The 16,416-nt window shown below is 43.3% G+C and overlaps 1 protein-coding gene across 2 annotated transcripts in view; it reads left to right on the forward strand.

The window, feature by feature from the left end:
- Nucleotides 1–16,416, forward strand: part of slc26a5 (solute carrier family 26 member 5) — a 22,381-nt gene continuing 5,965 nt past the window's right edge. Inside the window, exons 1-9 of one of the 2 annotated variants that reach the window (XM_085386945.1) lie at nt 1–3,598; nt 3,802–3,843; nt 3,973–4,084; nt 9,041–9,306; nt 10,319–10,458; nt 10,649–10,759; nt 15,561–15,742; nt 15,908–16,072; nt 16,152–16,387. In XM_085386945.1, the coding sequence (XP_085243071.1) occupies nt 9,134–9,306; nt 10,319–10,458; nt 10,649–10,759; nt 15,561–15,742; nt 15,908–16,072; nt 16,152–16,387 (1,007 nt within the window). In that variant the 5' untranslated portion in view covers nt 1–3,598; nt 3,802–3,843; nt 3,973–4,084; nt 9,041–9,133. Of the gene's footprint in view, nt 3,599–3,801; nt 3,844–3,972; nt 4,085–4,113; nt 8,087–9,040; nt 9,307–10,318; nt 10,459–10,648; nt 10,760–15,560; nt 15,743–15,907; nt 16,073–16,151; nt 16,388–16,416 lie in introns of those variants that run through there. The other variant, XM_085386943.1, reaches the window with a different exon arrangement.

Raw genomic sequence — 16,416 nt, forward strand, 5'->3', positions numbered from 1 at the left:
TTGGCGTTTCTGTTGTTTTTCTGCGTCTCGTTGCCGAGCGACACCTGCGTATGGTGGAGCCGAACTGGAGCAGAGTTTCCACCGCGTCCTTCGCGTCCGGGCTCACGTTCACGAACATGCAGCACTGAGGAGAGAAACGAGAGGTCGCTGCAGGAACTCACCAGAGGTGGGACCAAGTCATTGTTTTGCAAGTCTCAAGTAAGTCTCAAGTCTTTATCCTCAAGTCTCAAGTCAAGTCTCAAGTAATGTCAGGCAAGTCAGAGTCGAGTCTCAAGTCACTGGTGTAAAAGTCCGAGTCAAGTCACAAGTCTGAAATTTTGAATTTCAAGTCCTTTCGAGTCTTTAAAAAAAAAAAACGAAAAAAGCATGTTGCAGTTATGCTAAATGTAAATATTAGACCATGTAATTTTAAAATCTGTGTTTTTCTCAACACATGACAAAATAGTGAACTTAGAAAATATACACAAATTGTGAAATTGCACCTCTTTAAAATGCAGCTCAATTAAACCTAGCTCCAAGAATAATTTTCACCGACAGTTCTGAGATAAGCTGCATGTTATTCTTGGATGCGGTTGTAGGACCGGCTTTAAAATCGCATGACAAAAATATCATACATATTAAAAAAAACTGTATCACCAACGTAGCCTGGACAACATTTGCTAGTTAGATGAAGTCAGCTATCTCATCTTAGCATATTTATATGCATATTAATAATCATACGGTTCTTGGAGTGAGTGCATACGCTCATGAAGTTTAGTAACTTCAGGTCACTGCAACAAGCCCAGGTACAGTTTACCGACGGATGGGTGCAGGACCTTGAAATGCACCGTGTAGAACGAAAGACCATCGTACGTATCATAAGTTTACCAGTCTCACAAATTGTCGTCATAAATACACATTCCTTAACAGTTTATTAATAGGACCTTTGAGCTCAACGGTAATTAATTAGTAGTGGAAATAATTTCTGGTAGCATCACAGAAATGTAGCAGTGACAATAATACTGTATGCTGTAATCGTACTGGGCAATTAGTGATACAAAAAACCTGTTTTATCCTGTGAATAAAAGTATATGTTTTTGTCAATGTACCATAATAACAGAAGCGAAACGCAATATTGTGTCAGGACAATTCACTATTTATGCACAATAAACAAAGGAGCATAGCGCGACAATTTCTGTTCAGCACCAGACTTGCTTGTAACCTATATCACCAATTATGTTATGAAAATGACGTATTAACTACAACAGCAGACTGACCTTTGTGTAAATGCTTGGAGCAGACTAACCTGTGAGCTGGAGAGTTCTGGGACGTTATATTTGCTCTTTGAATGGCTGCAATCCAGTCGCCTCTTTGTTACTTCGGAAACATGGCTCGAACAATTTCTCTTCAACGATGTAATCCGATAACAACCGATCTCTTTACTCGTCGGCTTCCCGTGGCTGTCATGCGACCGGCTATTGCAGTTAATAATACAACGGCTTCTTGACATTTTTGTGTTTCTTTTTATTGCTGTGTAACTGATTTTAATTGAAAGCCTGCGTGCGCTAGTACCTCTTGCCACGAGTTCCCAGAATCCTTTGCGGTTTTACCCCTGAATGACGTCACATTTTCAATCTCTATATAATATGTATGTTAAATTTTATATTTGGGGTGAAATATCAAGTCTTTTCAAGTAAACCGGTTCAAGTCCAATTCAAGTCCCAAGTCATTGGTGTAAAAGTCCAAGTCAAGTCACAAGTCTTACAACATTTTTTCAAGTCAAGTCTAAAGTCATAAAATTAATGACTCGAGTCTGACTCGAGTCCAAGTCATGTGACTAGAGTCCACACCTCTGGCAGATGGCCCCGCCCCTCCCTGAGCCTGGTTCTGCCGGAGGTTTCTTCCTGTTAAAAGGGAGTTTTTCCTTCCCACTGTCACCAAAGTGCTTGCTCATAGGGGGTCATATGATTATTGGGTTTTTCTCTGTATCTATGAAGCGCCGTGAGGCGACTTATGTTGTGATTTGGCGCTATATAAATAAAATTGAATTGAATTGAATAGAAGTAAGGAAAGTGTTACAGCATTTATTGGAAAATATGCTTTATGTGAAGGCAGAAAATGATGAATTCCATGTCACGTGTCTGTCCTGGGCTATATTCTAGACCGCAAACGGACCAAGAGTGACCTGGTGGCTGATAAATCTGCAGATGAGTTTCCTCTCGATAACCGCCTTGGCTAACATGTGTGATGTAGAGGAGATGGTGTTTGAAAAGTAATAACATATTAATACATTAGCAAGGAAAGTGCAAATGATGACAAAAAGGGGACAGCAGCTCTGACAATGCTCGGACTAATAAAGAAGCAAATTGATCAAGTGCAGGCTCAGGAGCGCTTTCAAATCATTATCTGTGAGAATGTCTGAATCTAATACGTTTCACAGGCTGCTTTGTCAACACTCCACCTGCATTTTTCAGGTGTTCCCTGGCTGGGCAGCTGCTCAATGGACTACCTGGTCTACCAGTTCTAGAACTAATAGATGTAAATGAGTGCTGACCCTCCAGGTATGCATTCAGCACTCTAGACAGTGCAGTACAGTTTCATGTAAATATCTGCCCTGTCAACTTTTAATGGTACTTTATGTGCCTACCATGGCGACAATGGGTAATAGTGAATTAGTTTAAATCTGGAGAAGACACTTGAGAAATGACTACTAAATCCAAGGAAGTCAGCAGCCATGTAAATTACTCACAGCTGACTCAGGATTCTTTTGAGGGCAATTTTGGTGCCACCCAGCACGTTAACGTCATGGTCCAGGGAAGTGTTGTGCTCTGGTGCTTTTGGCCTGTGTTGGGCAAAGTCGCGCTGGCCCAGTCTCACCTGCAAGCCATCGGCAGCAATCCTGCATTTAAGGCCACTCCATCCACTCTTCACCAGAGACATGACTGAGGAGACAGACTGGCCAAAACACATGGACACAAGACTGACTTTACAGGGAGATGCTGAGGGAAAGACACAGAGACAAGACAGAGACATGAAAGGGACCAAAAAACAACCAAGACCACCTAAACTAGATGTACTGATAAACTCACTACAAGACACTTAACTAGGAAACACAAGTAGACAGTAAACAATACTGAATAAACACGAGTCAAAAATCCATAAACACAAAAACACTGCATCAACGACCCAAGTACTTCAAGCCAAAGGTCATAAAAGGGGGCTAAGCAAATCACTTAAGACCCCAGCTGTGACCCCAGCTGTGACCCCAGCTGTGACGCTTGGTACAGTCAAAAGTCCACCAGGAACTGATCTTGATGAAATAACAATTAAGCTGCATTTTTTTCTGCTTGTTTTAAATCATTTTCGTTAATTGCATTTACTTTCGCTTTTTAAGTTCTTATTTTCATGGCTATGTAATTACCAAACAAGTGCGCAGGTGAGATCATTTGGTTGTTCACTTGACTGACTTGTTCTTATATCTTTATACTCTAGCTAGCCCATGGTCAAGAAATGGCCCGCCTGCTATTGCTTGTAATCTCCTTCCATCACCAACAGGGGATCACAATCTCAAAAAATTCCACATATTGATGCAGTTGAGAGACGTGTAGTCTTTTCTAAGGTAATTACAAGGTAGGGCACACTAGCGCCACCAAGGGAGGAGGGTGGGCGGCTTTAAGTGTAAAGCAAGGGTTGTCAAAAAGTGGACTGAATGTCATGGACATTCCCCATCTTTCAGTACCCAGTGAGAAAATATTGTATAATCTCTTCTATAATGTGGTTGCACATCATTCTTGCATCTAATGCTTAGTTTTCTTATCTCAGCTGTAGTTCTGTTACAATTTGGAGAACCATCCATGGAACCAGGTGGGTCAGCAGCCACGTCCCCTTTATGTTGTTTGTCCAGAAGAATAAAAAATAAGTAAACAAAAATAAATAACATTTTCTATGCACACTGTGTTTAATCTGTGTGATGATGCTGCGCTGAATTTTTAGACATTCCTGTGAACAACAGTATATAACGTTAACGTGAGGAAAATGAAGGGCTCGCTCAGAGTCAGCGATCTGAGAGCCAGACCAGCCAAAAGCACTCCTGCACCGTGAGTAGGTGGGTTAAACCATACTGACTTGTTTCAGGTGTCAACGTCTTGAATCTTTCTTTGGCACAATGAAGATGATTTGGTTCAAGTTTTACAGAGTTAATCTTGGGTTTCGTTCTTTTGGGGTCTTTTTGGGTGTTTCTGGTCTCTTGTCAGTTAGGTTCCTCTGTGTCATCCCCGTGTCTCCTGTGAGAGTCTGTCGCGTCCTCTGTGTTTGTTTCAGGCTTTGCTTCTCCTTTCTCTGTCTTTGTCAAGGTCTCTCTGTCATGTCTGCTCGAATCAAGTCCACACATCTTAGTCATAGTTTCAGTGTTAGTACTTCTGTTTTATTTTGACTGTCTCTTGAGTTCGGTGCGTTCAGTTTTGCTTCCCCTGTCTCGTTACGTCTGATTTGTTCCTGCCATGTTCCCATGTGTTTCCACTTCGCTCTTCACCCCACAGTGTCGTCTCTGTCTTCCTCAGTCCTTGGTCAGAGCATGTATTTCCGTGCACCAAGTTTTCTAGTGTCTTTCCAGTTTAGGTTTTTTTCATTGGTTTGGTTTTCTTGTTTCGTCTATGTTTGGTAATCAGCCTTTGTTATCGTTACTCCCTGCCTCTGTTTGTCTGTATTTGGGTTCTCCCTCTTTCCGCAGTTGATTTCTCATATAAGAGTTGAACATGATCCAAGTTCACAGTTTTTGGTTCTCAGCCGGGGTCTGCCTGTCTTTGTTTTGTTGTCAGGAACTTTACATTTAATTCAGTAATGTGATATCACGTTTTCATGTACAAGATGCAAACAAGTATGGTTTCAGTGTCATACTGGAACCACTGAAAGCCAAGAGGTAAATGGTCTGTATTTGTATAGCGCTTTACTAGTCCCTAAGGACCCCAAAGCACTTTACATATCCAGTCATCCACCCATTCACACACACATTCACACACTGGTGATGGCAGCTACATTGTAGCCACCCTGGGGCGCACTGACAGAGGCGAGGCTGCCGGACACTGGCGCCACCGGGCCCTCTGACCACCACCAGTAGGCAACGGGTGAAGTGTCTTGCCCAAGGACACAACGACCGCGACTGTTCAAGCCGGGGCTCAAACCGGCAACCTTCCGATTACAAGGTGAACTCCCAACTCTCAAAGTAGCTGAAGATAAAACAGAAAAACATGAATGTGATTTTCCTGGATTACAAGGCGACCTCCCAACTCTTGAGCCACGATCGCCTCGTAGGTTTTTACTGTATGATGGGCAGGTGTGTGGTCCAGTGGCTCACTGGAGGTTATCTTGGAATGAACACAGTTCTTTGTGTTAATGAGTCATTCAGCAGCTGCCATGTCCGTCGCCTGTGCTTGATTGAGAAGAATGATTCTCAAATCGTACACAGTGATCCTAAGTGGATCCTTTGTGAAGAAGATGGGTTTAAATTACATTGCCAGTCTCTCCAGAAAACCCATACTTGTAGTCCACATATGGTTAGAAAAAACAAAACAAAAACCCCACACTGCACTGCAACTGACTGAAATGAAAGGCTTGGGTGGAGCTCTGACTGAGCTGTCTGTGAGGTGGAGATGGGAAGGCGGTGGGTTGCACGAATGAGAGTCTAAGTGGGAGAATGAGGAGACTGATTGGCTCAAAGAAGGCAGGCAAGAAGAAGATTGGACTAGAGCAGAGGTGTCCAACTCCAGGCCTCGAGGGCTGGTGTCCTGCAGGTTTTAGATCTCACCCTGGGTCAACACACCTGAATCACATGACTAGTTCATTACCAGCCTCTGGAGAACTTCAGGACATGTTGAGGAGGTCATTTAGCCATTTAAATCGGCTCGATCCTGCAGGACAACGGCCCTTGAGGCCTGGAGTAATGGTTGAGAGTGAAAACGTGGGAAAGTGGTAGTGATGTGAAGAACAGATAAGCAGGCATATGAGTCATTACAGACCTTCCTTATTGAACTTACACATAAACTTCATTAGATTTTTTGTGTCTGCTAAACATTTAAGAACTTGTATAGAAATTTGACACCTAATCATTGCAGGGAACGTTGACCTCTTTCAGGTTAAACAAATATCCTGCTACAAAGCATCAAACTGATATTTAAACTGTCGCTACGAAACGTTTACCTCAAACAAAATGAGTGTAGGCCGATTACATCGCTTTCTTTTGTGGATGGGAATGAGGGCAACCATGAAATGCTGGAAATGATCTTGTCAGAACAGGTTTTCAGAAGTAGTTAAAGTTGATTGGCGATTTTCATGACAGGTGAGGGTTATGCATGATTATTTATCTGTTGTTTGTTTTCTTCCCATATGCACCCCTCCCACAAATGCACACAAAAGTACCCACATTCAGTTGTATACACACTTACATGCAGTGTGTACGTTTCTGTGTATACATGTACATGTCACGTAGGACTTCCAGTGTGCCTTGTCTTGCTCTGTCTTGTCTCTTATTTAATCTTGTTGTGTATCTGTCTCTGTTGTCTCGGGACTAGTAAACAAAAGTATAGCACAGAATACACTCACAGGCCACTTTATTAGGTACACCTGTTCAACTGCTCACTCATGTGTATGTGTCAATCACATGGTAGCAACTCGGTATGCTTAGGCATGCAGACATGATCAGTCTGCTAAATTTGAGAGGAATACAGCCAGACTCCTTTGAGCTGATAGGAAGGCAACAGTAATTCAAGTAAAAACTACAGTTACAACCAAAGTAGTGTCTCTGAACACACAATACATGGACCCTTGAAGCAGATGGGCTGCAGCAGCAGAAGACTGCACCTGGTGGCAACAAGCTGAGACTACAGTTTATATGGGCTCAGCAAAATAGCAAAAAATTAGAAAAATGTTGCAAAGTCTGGTGAGTGTCAACTTGTGCTGCAACATTCACAGTAGAGTTATAATTATGCACAAATGACATGAAAATATGATCAGGGTGCTGCTGCTGTGGTATCAGGGATATTTGCTTGTTGCACTTCAGGTCTCTGAGCTTCTATACATATATATGCAACAATATTAATATGCATTACTTTTATTGTTCATAATTATACATTTAAATATAAAAATACACTTTTAAACATGAGTTAGTTCCATAATCCATGAGGGGAAAGTGGAAGCCAAACCAGCCACTCTAGCCATTTCACGTTGACCAATACCTGTTAAACCTGAGCAAGCACACCCCTGTGCAGAGGTTGTGCAGCAGAGGACAAACAAACTTTGCTTAACCTACTTTTTTTGCATGACTGTTGGAGCTGGGATATTTGGTTATACTCAGACTGCTGTGTGACTTTCTGCTGTTGTTCATGAGATGTTTACCACCCAGAGTTCTTTCTCTCTGACTGCAGTCTTGTGATTTCACACAGACCATAAATAAACTTCAACTAAAGTCATTTTCCTCATTTACACGAGTGCTCACTCCAAAGCCGAATCCTGGCTTGCAGCACGTGTTGGTGACCAACACGGCACCGGGAGGAGGGGGCCAGGCCTGCCACACGTCAAACACTTTCTGCTTCATCATCCACCCCCTGTCCCCAAACACGAGAGCTCCCACTCTGACTCCAGTAGATGAGTGTCTACAGCGGTGTTGTGTGTCTGTAATAAATGTGCCTGCCATATTTGGTATTTGTCTTGAGAGAGAACAGGAAATGCCAGATTTGGAAAACCTTTTAGACAAAAACTGCTAAAATGTAAAGGTCCCCTTTCCTTTCTGTCTTCTAGCACTGATATTAAAGCATAGCAAGAACATAAAGTAGGCCTGCCCTTTGTTTTAGGACTACAAAGTGGGATGATAAAGACAACAACGCATGCGTGCAGAGCTACTCCCGTTCATGCGGACCGGAAGTTGCAAGAAAGTTTTACGCAGAGGGACTCATCCTGTCCGCACATCCTATCTGTGGTTTATCGTCAGCGTTTGGTGCTCTAGTTAAAGGACGTTGCCCTTGTTAAACTTCAACCGGGGAGGTCAGTTTATGTACTTGTGTTCTCCTTGAGCCGACAGCATCTTAGCAGCTGGAGGGAAACAAGGAGGATGGAGGTGAGCGAAGTGTCTTTGCTAGTATCTTTGAGTTAGCTTGTTTCCCTGTGAGGAGGTGAAAGCCTCTGTCACAGCCACGGGAGCTGCTGTAGTTGCGCTCGCCGTCGTACCTGTAGCACATATTGGCCCTTTAATTAAAATTCCGTGTCTCCGCTTTGAATTTATCAAAGCTGCTTTTTACAATGTGATGTGAGCGAGCTAGCAGAGGAGAGGAAATGGGAAGAAGCGCGAGGCGTTCAACTGTCGGCGCGAGAATGACTGAACAGGAGATTCTGCATGATAAATAAAACCTGTGACATAAGTCTGTTAATGCTCAGGACCTGTTCCACACACGGGGAAAAACAAGCAAGTGTTACTCATTTGCATATTATTATATATAAAATAATAAATATAGATTTAATAAATAATTAATGTAAATATCAAATACAGAACTGTCTTCTAACCTTTCTAACAGTCGCCTGCTATTCTCACAGTAGTTTCATTCACTATTTATCTGCATAGACAGAGATTTGATTTTTTTGTTTTTTTGGATTGACTTTGAAGGCACCATGTCGAGCTGTAATCCAAGTACTTAACCAGACCAGCTACGTGGTTCCTCTTTTATAAACGTTACCCACATGCATGGCTTTGTTCCTCGATCGTGGTCCATGATGACGTGTGGTTGCAAGACTTCTGGGAGAGAGGTTTGCCTGTAGCTGTAAAACACTGCGCACCTACCCTGAGGAAACTCTATGCCGTATGATTTATTCAGCAAACCTTTCCCCCAGTACACCAGACTTAATGCAAGCCATTACATAAGCTGGTCAGAGACCAAATATTTACTCGAAAGTTGCAGCATTGCAAATCAAACTGAAATCTTTGTCGGCATAGCAAAGGGCTTTCTTATTATCGTCACCCATGCTTGTAGAAATCATAACTATCTTGTCATGTCTTGTCCTCGCTTGCTCTGAAAAGGTTTAAGGAATGAGGATATACCAGCCGAGAAGAAAAAGCGGGAGAGAATAAACTACACGGGACAGATTCTACGCCAGCCCTCCGGCCTCTACCATGGAGCAAGAAGAAGAAGAAGTGGTGGCTGCAGCAGCTCGAGAGGATGAAGACTCCCAGCTGATTTACAGGATCGAGCGTCCTGTCTACAATGAAACTCTGATCCAGGCACAGCTTCTTAAACGCAAAGAAGACACCACCACAAATTGTCAGAAGCTGGCAGAAAAGTTCCAGTAAGTCTTTCTCTGGACATTTCCTGTTAACATGTCGTTGAACAGATCAGCATCGACATAGATCCACACACAAGATCCCAGTGTGCTGTGTAAACTGAAGCCAGAAGCCAGTGGGAAATCTGTGGGAGTTGATGTGCAACCTTCGAATGTCCTTTATTTGAGTGGAAAAATAAGACGTTTATCACATTAAAATGCAAAAAAGCTCCAACACTGATCTTCAAATAGATTATGTTGCATTCTAACATTTAAAAACAAATGAAAAAGTTATTCAGAGCTAAACTGCACAAACCCGGGATCCTCTGTCCCTGCTTTCTATTTGGGAACTGATGCAGCTGGGCAAGCAAAAAGGGGGAGAAGTCGGGGGTTAAACAAGCCGCCCGAACAAGGCTGGGAAATGACATGTTGATGCCAGCTCACTGGCAATTTGGGACTGAGACAGGTGGGAGGGCTTACTGAGGGGAGCTGAGGAGGAGGAGGTCTTCATACAAAAGCAGAGATGTGCTTTGGAAGCGTACAGCGAGCAACCCGGGAGTTAGTGAAGAACGGGTCTGCACTCATAACCATCCACAGGACGCAGGGGGTGTGACAGAGCTCAGGGTGGGAACCGACACAGTGACACGTTAGTCATTTCTAGAGATGCTTTCTTGTCATCTTGCAGAGGGAACAACAAACGTGTCATAAAGTTGTAAAACATTGATGTTTCTTAAATAACTCTTGGCTGTAGTGCAGAGTGAGGGTGAATGTTGGGGCTCAAATCTGTAACAGCAGAACAAATATTGCTACATCACTGAAATGATATTTCTGTGGTGTAAGAATAAACAAATATCTGTTAACCAGTGTGAATCACGTGGTGCTGCTATTAAAGGTATAGGAGGGATATTGTGAAGCACGAGTCATACCAAAGTTCAGCTAACACGAGGGGGCTTCTTGAATCCTGCAGCATGAAAGTGACTCCAGAAAAACTTTGTCTGTGGAGGCTTTTAAAAATCTGCTTGGTGTTGAATATCCACAGGTGTTCTTCAGAGAAGGCCAAGGCAGCAGCTCTGAGCTTCATGCCTATTCTCTCATGGCTGCCGTCGTATCCAGTCAAGAAGTACCTCTTTTCAGACGTGGTCTCAGGTCTCAGCACGGGAGTCGTGCAGCTTCCACAAGGTCAGTGAACTGTGCAGCAGCGCCGTGTGAAGCACCGAGGCTGCGAGCAGGGCCGGCTGCGGCTCCAGAGGAGCAGTTTCTGCTTCATGCTGACTCTGTTTTGGCATCGCTGACACTTTGACACTGTGATGGAGTCACTGAACCTCCAGGATTGTTTATTTGGAAACGTGTTATCTTCCCTGCTCCACAGGACTAGCCTACGCTATGCTGGCTGCGGTGCCTCCTGTTTATGGTCTGTACTCCTCCTTCTACCCGGTCCTGCTGTACACCTTCTTTGGCACGTCCAGACACATATCAGTAGGTGAGAGAGCCGTCTCTGTCCTGACCTCATGGCCCTGTGTGACCGGCTCTGCCCACGTACAAGAAAACAGTTACAATATGCTCGTCATTGTTCCATAAGCTCCGCCCTCTTATGTACTCCCTGCCCCCAACACACACACAGCAGAAAATTTCATGTTCTGTACAGAGGAGAGAAATTAAAGGTGCCGTCGCCACAGTGATCCCCGACCTAAATATTTATCAAAATATTTATTTATTGTTTGAAATCGATCCAAACAGACACACCCTGATCTGACGTCTCCTTTCAGGTTAGTGTTAAATGTAAAGTTGGTGTTAAGGTTCTCGCCAAGAAAGAAGATTTTAAATAAGATGTATAAGAAGAAAATGATTGTATATGAAGGAAACTGCTGCTTCCTGGATGTGGCACTGATTGCTAGCTTCTTCATTTTCCAGCGTGATGTTCGTTTGGAATAAAGAAACCATGGAAGCAGCTCCTGTTTCACTGCAGCTGTGTGCTCGGCCACGGCTGCTTCCTCACGTCTAACAGTATTTCCAGTAATGCTTTGCTGCCTATTATGAGGATAGGAAACTATAGCTGATTTGTTTCCAGCCTGACTCTCCTGACATTGTCCAGAATTTGTCTCTCATTAGCTCCACCTCTGTTCCTCATGTCTGCTTTCAAAAGATGGTGACGTTCAGACGCACCGAGCTGTTTTCTTTTCTCGCTTGCTTTTTGAGAGAAAAGACAAATGTAGTTAAGATGATGTCATTTTTACATGGTTGAGCTTTTTATAGATTTCTTAATCCACATTAATGGTGTCACATCGAAGTCTTGCAGGCGACGAGTCACTTTCCACACAGCTGTGTCTGTAGTGACTGTGAGGTGCACTGGGTTACACAGTGATTCAGATTATGAGATGAAAGGTGTGGAGGAAATGTTTGGATGTGTGCTAACTGTGTGCTTAGCTTTCACGGGAGGATTGTGACATTTCAGCGACCTCACCCTGTGACAGCTTCCTTTCCTTGAAATGGGTCCAAGTCTCAAATGCCAGCTGTGACCTATGAGTCCCTCTGACTGTTGGACCCAATGAAGCACCTCGCAGACAGGAAGTGTTCCTGTAAAACTGTCACATGGTGAGGAAACAACACGTCACATTATGGCAGAATAAGACACAGATGAGCCTGATGACAGCGCACACTTGATGAACAGCACCAAAGTGCTGCAGTGATGTTTGGTTTAGTGCAACTGTGTGTGGCAGAGGGTTTCCTGAAAAAGGACAGGTGCGATAAAAATATTACGTTTCATTTTGTTAAAGCCAACTGTGCTTTTATTGAACCTTCGTGGTCCTCTGCGTATGTGCGATGGTTTGGATATTTCTCTGTGAAGAACAGAAAGAGCTGAAAGAGCTCCGTGGTCCCACAGACTAAACCCAGCATCCTTTCAGACACAGTGCTTCATGTCTCTCACACTTTGCATAGTGAGATTCAGTTTCTGCCTTCCAGACGAAGGCTTCTGCTCCCACAGGGCAGATGATCCCGTCACAGCTGTGTTACTTTGTAGGTTACAGTTTGTCCTTCTGTTTGCAGTAGTTTGTACCGTGGTTCTGTCTGTGTGCACGCGAGGGTGGATGACTCTATCTACAGGTGCAGGTTCTTAAAGCAAATAAGAAAACCCCGTTATCACATGATAGACGAGGTGTGTGTGTGTGTGTGTGTGTGTGTGTGTGTGTGTGTGTGTGTGGAGTGACGTCATGTTAAGACTCCATTCATATTTGACTGACATCCACCGAGGTCTTCAAGCTCCACTAGTGATTTTATTGGTTAAAAACTGACAGAACCTTCTAACTTAAACTGTCATTCATACATGTGTGTTGATATTATACAGACAGTGCTGTATACATGCTGCTTTCCTTCTCACTGAGTGTTTATGGGGACTGTAAATATGACGTTATTACCTGATCTTCAAACGTTCCTAAAATGTTTTTAAAATTCTGATTAACATTGAGGAAGTGATGCTGGGGCTCACATCTGCATCCAAATGTCACCTTTGACCTCTACCTTTAAAGTAAATACTGCCCACAGAGGCTTAACCTTGTGCTCTGGTTTCAATCCAAGCAGGTTTAAATGTTTTTAGTCTCTTAGGCTGCGTTCACTCTGCAGGTCTTAATGCTCAATTCAGATTTTTTTGATCAAATCCGATTTTTTTGTCTGCTCGTTCACACTACAAATAAAATGCGACAGCAAACGCGCTCTAGTGTGAACGCTCAAAGTGGCGCATGCGCAAAAGAAGATGTCACACACAACGCGCTCTGTTTAGACCCAGAGCAAACAGTATTGTTTTTTGCTTTAAGTTATTTTCTTATTTACATAATAATGTCGATAACCTAATAATGATCCTTATTGCTGTTTCAGAGGAGCGCTGCTTCAAAGGATAGCTGCAGATTTCTGTCAGAATCTGCAGATTATACAGAACAAATAAAATGTTCACGTTTCTCCAACGTTGTCTTCCCAGCAGTTTCACTGACATCTACACTGGATGGCCAGGAAGCGTTCACCATGTCTTCTCCGGCGCTGATAATTGGCGTCTGTCTCGTGTCAGTGACGTAAAAGACGGATTTAATGCGACATGACCATCAAACAGCAGTCGCTTTCTAAAACATCGGAGATGTATTGGATTCAGGACCACATATGAAAGTGACCCAGATCGGATTTGTGCCGTTCACACTGTCACACCCTGATTGGATAGATGGTCGCATAGGGTAGAGATGGACCGATCCGATATTACGTATCGGTATCGGTCCGATACTGACCTAAATTACTGGATCGGATATCGGAGAAAAATAAAAAATGTAATCCGATCCATTAAATATCACGAAAGCACCTCACAAAACTTGCAACATGCTGTAACTCACCTCAGAACGTTAGCACGTTGGAGCAGTATGCATCACGTGATAGAGCGGCTGTGGCATGCGGGACCTGTCGGTGGTCTGGATAGCATGTGGAGCTTCGCTAGCAACCTGGCATTTCATCTCCGACAAAGTTATCCCCGAGAGAAGTAAAGCAAGTGTGTAAGTCCATCTCTGAATGTTTGTAAAGCATTCCTGCATTAAGCTTAACAAACGATATATGGAGCGACTGCCTCTTCTTGCTGCTACTTCAATCATGAAACTGCTTAACGATCAGCTGATCGGCTTTTCTGTCGCGAGTCCGTGTCTCTTCTTTGTTTTTGGTCCACTTTGCACCAGAAAGAGGAAACCAGCGGCTGAACAACAGAAGCACGTTTAAGCTTGATCAGCTGTTGTTAGAATGTATTTAATATTACTTTCTACTCGAGGATCTTTTTCTACGTAGCTGACGCTGGTAACTGTGCAGGGGCGGATCTAGCAAAGTTTAGCCAGGGGGGCCGATAGGGCATTAACAGGGAAAAGGGGGCACAAAGACATACTTTTCTTTCTTATTCTCATTTAAAATGTCTAGCTTTTAATAAATAATTATCTGACACCCAAAGTTTTAATTTGATGCAAAATGAATAGAAGTCCATTACTGTATATAGTGACTATTAAGTCTAATATACCCTAGTAAGCTATAGTACTTTTTCCTTTGGGAAGGTACCATCTGTGCAGTCTGCAATTTTGTTGAAGAAAGATGTTGAATCTATTTAATATTTCTTGAAAAATAATTGATTTCTGTGCATTTTTTTTCACACTGCATCAAATTAAGGTTGATTACGTCGATTAAGCATCATGAGGTGGAGCGTGAGGGGTGGTTCCCTATTTTTTATTTATTTATTTTTGTTGTTGCTGGGAGTTGGAACCCTATTAGTTAGGTTGCTTAATATTTATGCTAAGTACTCTTTAAAATACCAGAATAGGGAGGATGGTGTAGGTTCAAGTTTATTAGATTGATCAGTATTGCTGAACTATGAAACATTTTTTTTTGCATACAGGTATAACAGAATAGCTTTAGTGTAGTTGTTGTTTTAAACTTGAGTATGAACTTATACAAAATGCAGCAAGATATTTTAAAAACAGTTTTGTTGATTAAAAAAACACTATATCGGATTCATATGGGTATCGGCAGATATCCAAATTTATGATATCGGTATCGGACATAAAAAAGTGGTATCGTGCCATCTCTAGCATAGGGTCAGAAAAATCGGATTTGATGCGCTTTCGCCTGCAGTGTGAACGTAGCCTGAATGATAATCAGCATGTACCCACATCATTTTTGTGAATTCGAAAGTTTAGTAAATGTTAAAACAAAACAGCAAAAACTGCAACATTATAACCCCTCAGAATGTGTCTCCTGTGGAAGGTTTTTAAAATCTGAGCTTGACAGATGTTGTAAAACTTCACTTTCTAACATCTTCCACAACTGGGATTGTAAAACTCGCTGCCTCTAACTATGTAAAGACTGACATAAGCAGCAGGACTGAGATTTCATTAAACCCAGCCTCAGTTGTCTCACCAATCTGGCTGCTTTCTTTTCTCCAACGCTGTCACGCTTGTCTCGATTGTCAGTTTAAATCCGTCCAACAAATGGGTCCAATAAACTAGACCTGCTCAACCCTTTGAAGCTGAGGAGCTAATCTGCAAAGATTGTAAATCACCGCTGGCCAAAATCTGGCCTGACATCAGGTTGCTGTGGGAATGATGACAGAGAACGAGAGGCAGGACGGCCTTTACCGTCACAGGGTGGTGAGAGGAAAGGCCGGTGCGAGCACAAGTCTGCAGTTTCTGTGCTGCGTTTGAGCGCTCGTTGTACTCGACATCAGCTTTGACCCCAGCCTATCATAGCGCTGCGTTTGTGTCGATGACCTGCAGGTACCTTTGCTGTCATAAGTCTGATGATTGGGGGCGTCGCTGTGAGGGAGGCACCAGACAGCATGTTTATGAATATCAATGCTACTGGATCCAACGCATCTGATGCCATCAACGTGGAGCTTCGTGATAAGAGCAGGGTCCAGGTGGCCGTGATGGTCACAACCCTGGCGGGACTCATCCAGGTCAGCCTCCCACCTGCAGAGCAGCCGTGGCTAATCTGTTTATCCAAAGCAGCAGCAGCATGTCTGAATCACTGTTGATGTATCAACTCGATTTTAACTGTTTCTGTATTAAACATTGTTTTTCAAAAACAGAATGACCCCCCTCTTCTTCTGCATTCCTTTCAGATTGTTTTAGGTCTTCTCAGGTTTGGCTTTGTAGCAATCTACCTCACCGAGCCCCTGGTGCGAGGCTTCACCACAGCAGCATCCATGCACGTCGTCATCTCCCAGCTGAAGTACTTGCTGGGGGTGGAAACGCAGCGTTATTCTGGGTTTCTCTCTGCTATTTATGTGAGTTTTGAGAGGCCCTGTCTTTCTCCTTCCCAGAATGGTCAATGAATCGCTAACACTCACCTTTCTGTCACTGCAGAGTGTCAAAGCAGTGCTCAGCAGAATCACCAGCACCAATATTGCCACTTTCCTTCTGGGGCTCGGGTGTATCATCTTCCTTTACGTGATCAAAGTTCTCAATGAGCGCTTCAAGAAGAAGCTGCCCATTCCCATTCCTGGAGAGATCATTGTGGTCATCGTGTCCACGGGCATCTCCTATGGTTTGTCGTTATCAAAGGAGTACAAGGTCCATGTGGTTGGGAACATACCAACAGGGTAGGCCGCACACTCTATTTGTTTAAGTG

The sequence above is a fragment of the Rhamphochromis longiceps genome, linkage group LG17, assembly GCF_057381845.1.
Source record: "Rhamphochromis longiceps isolate RC_006_pf linkage group LG17, R_longiceps_female_GT1.1, whole genome shotgun sequence".
In the NCBI taxonomy this organism is placed as follows: domain Eukaryota; kingdom Metazoa; phylum Chordata; class Actinopteri; order Cichliformes; family Cichlidae; genus Rhamphochromis; species Rhamphochromis longiceps.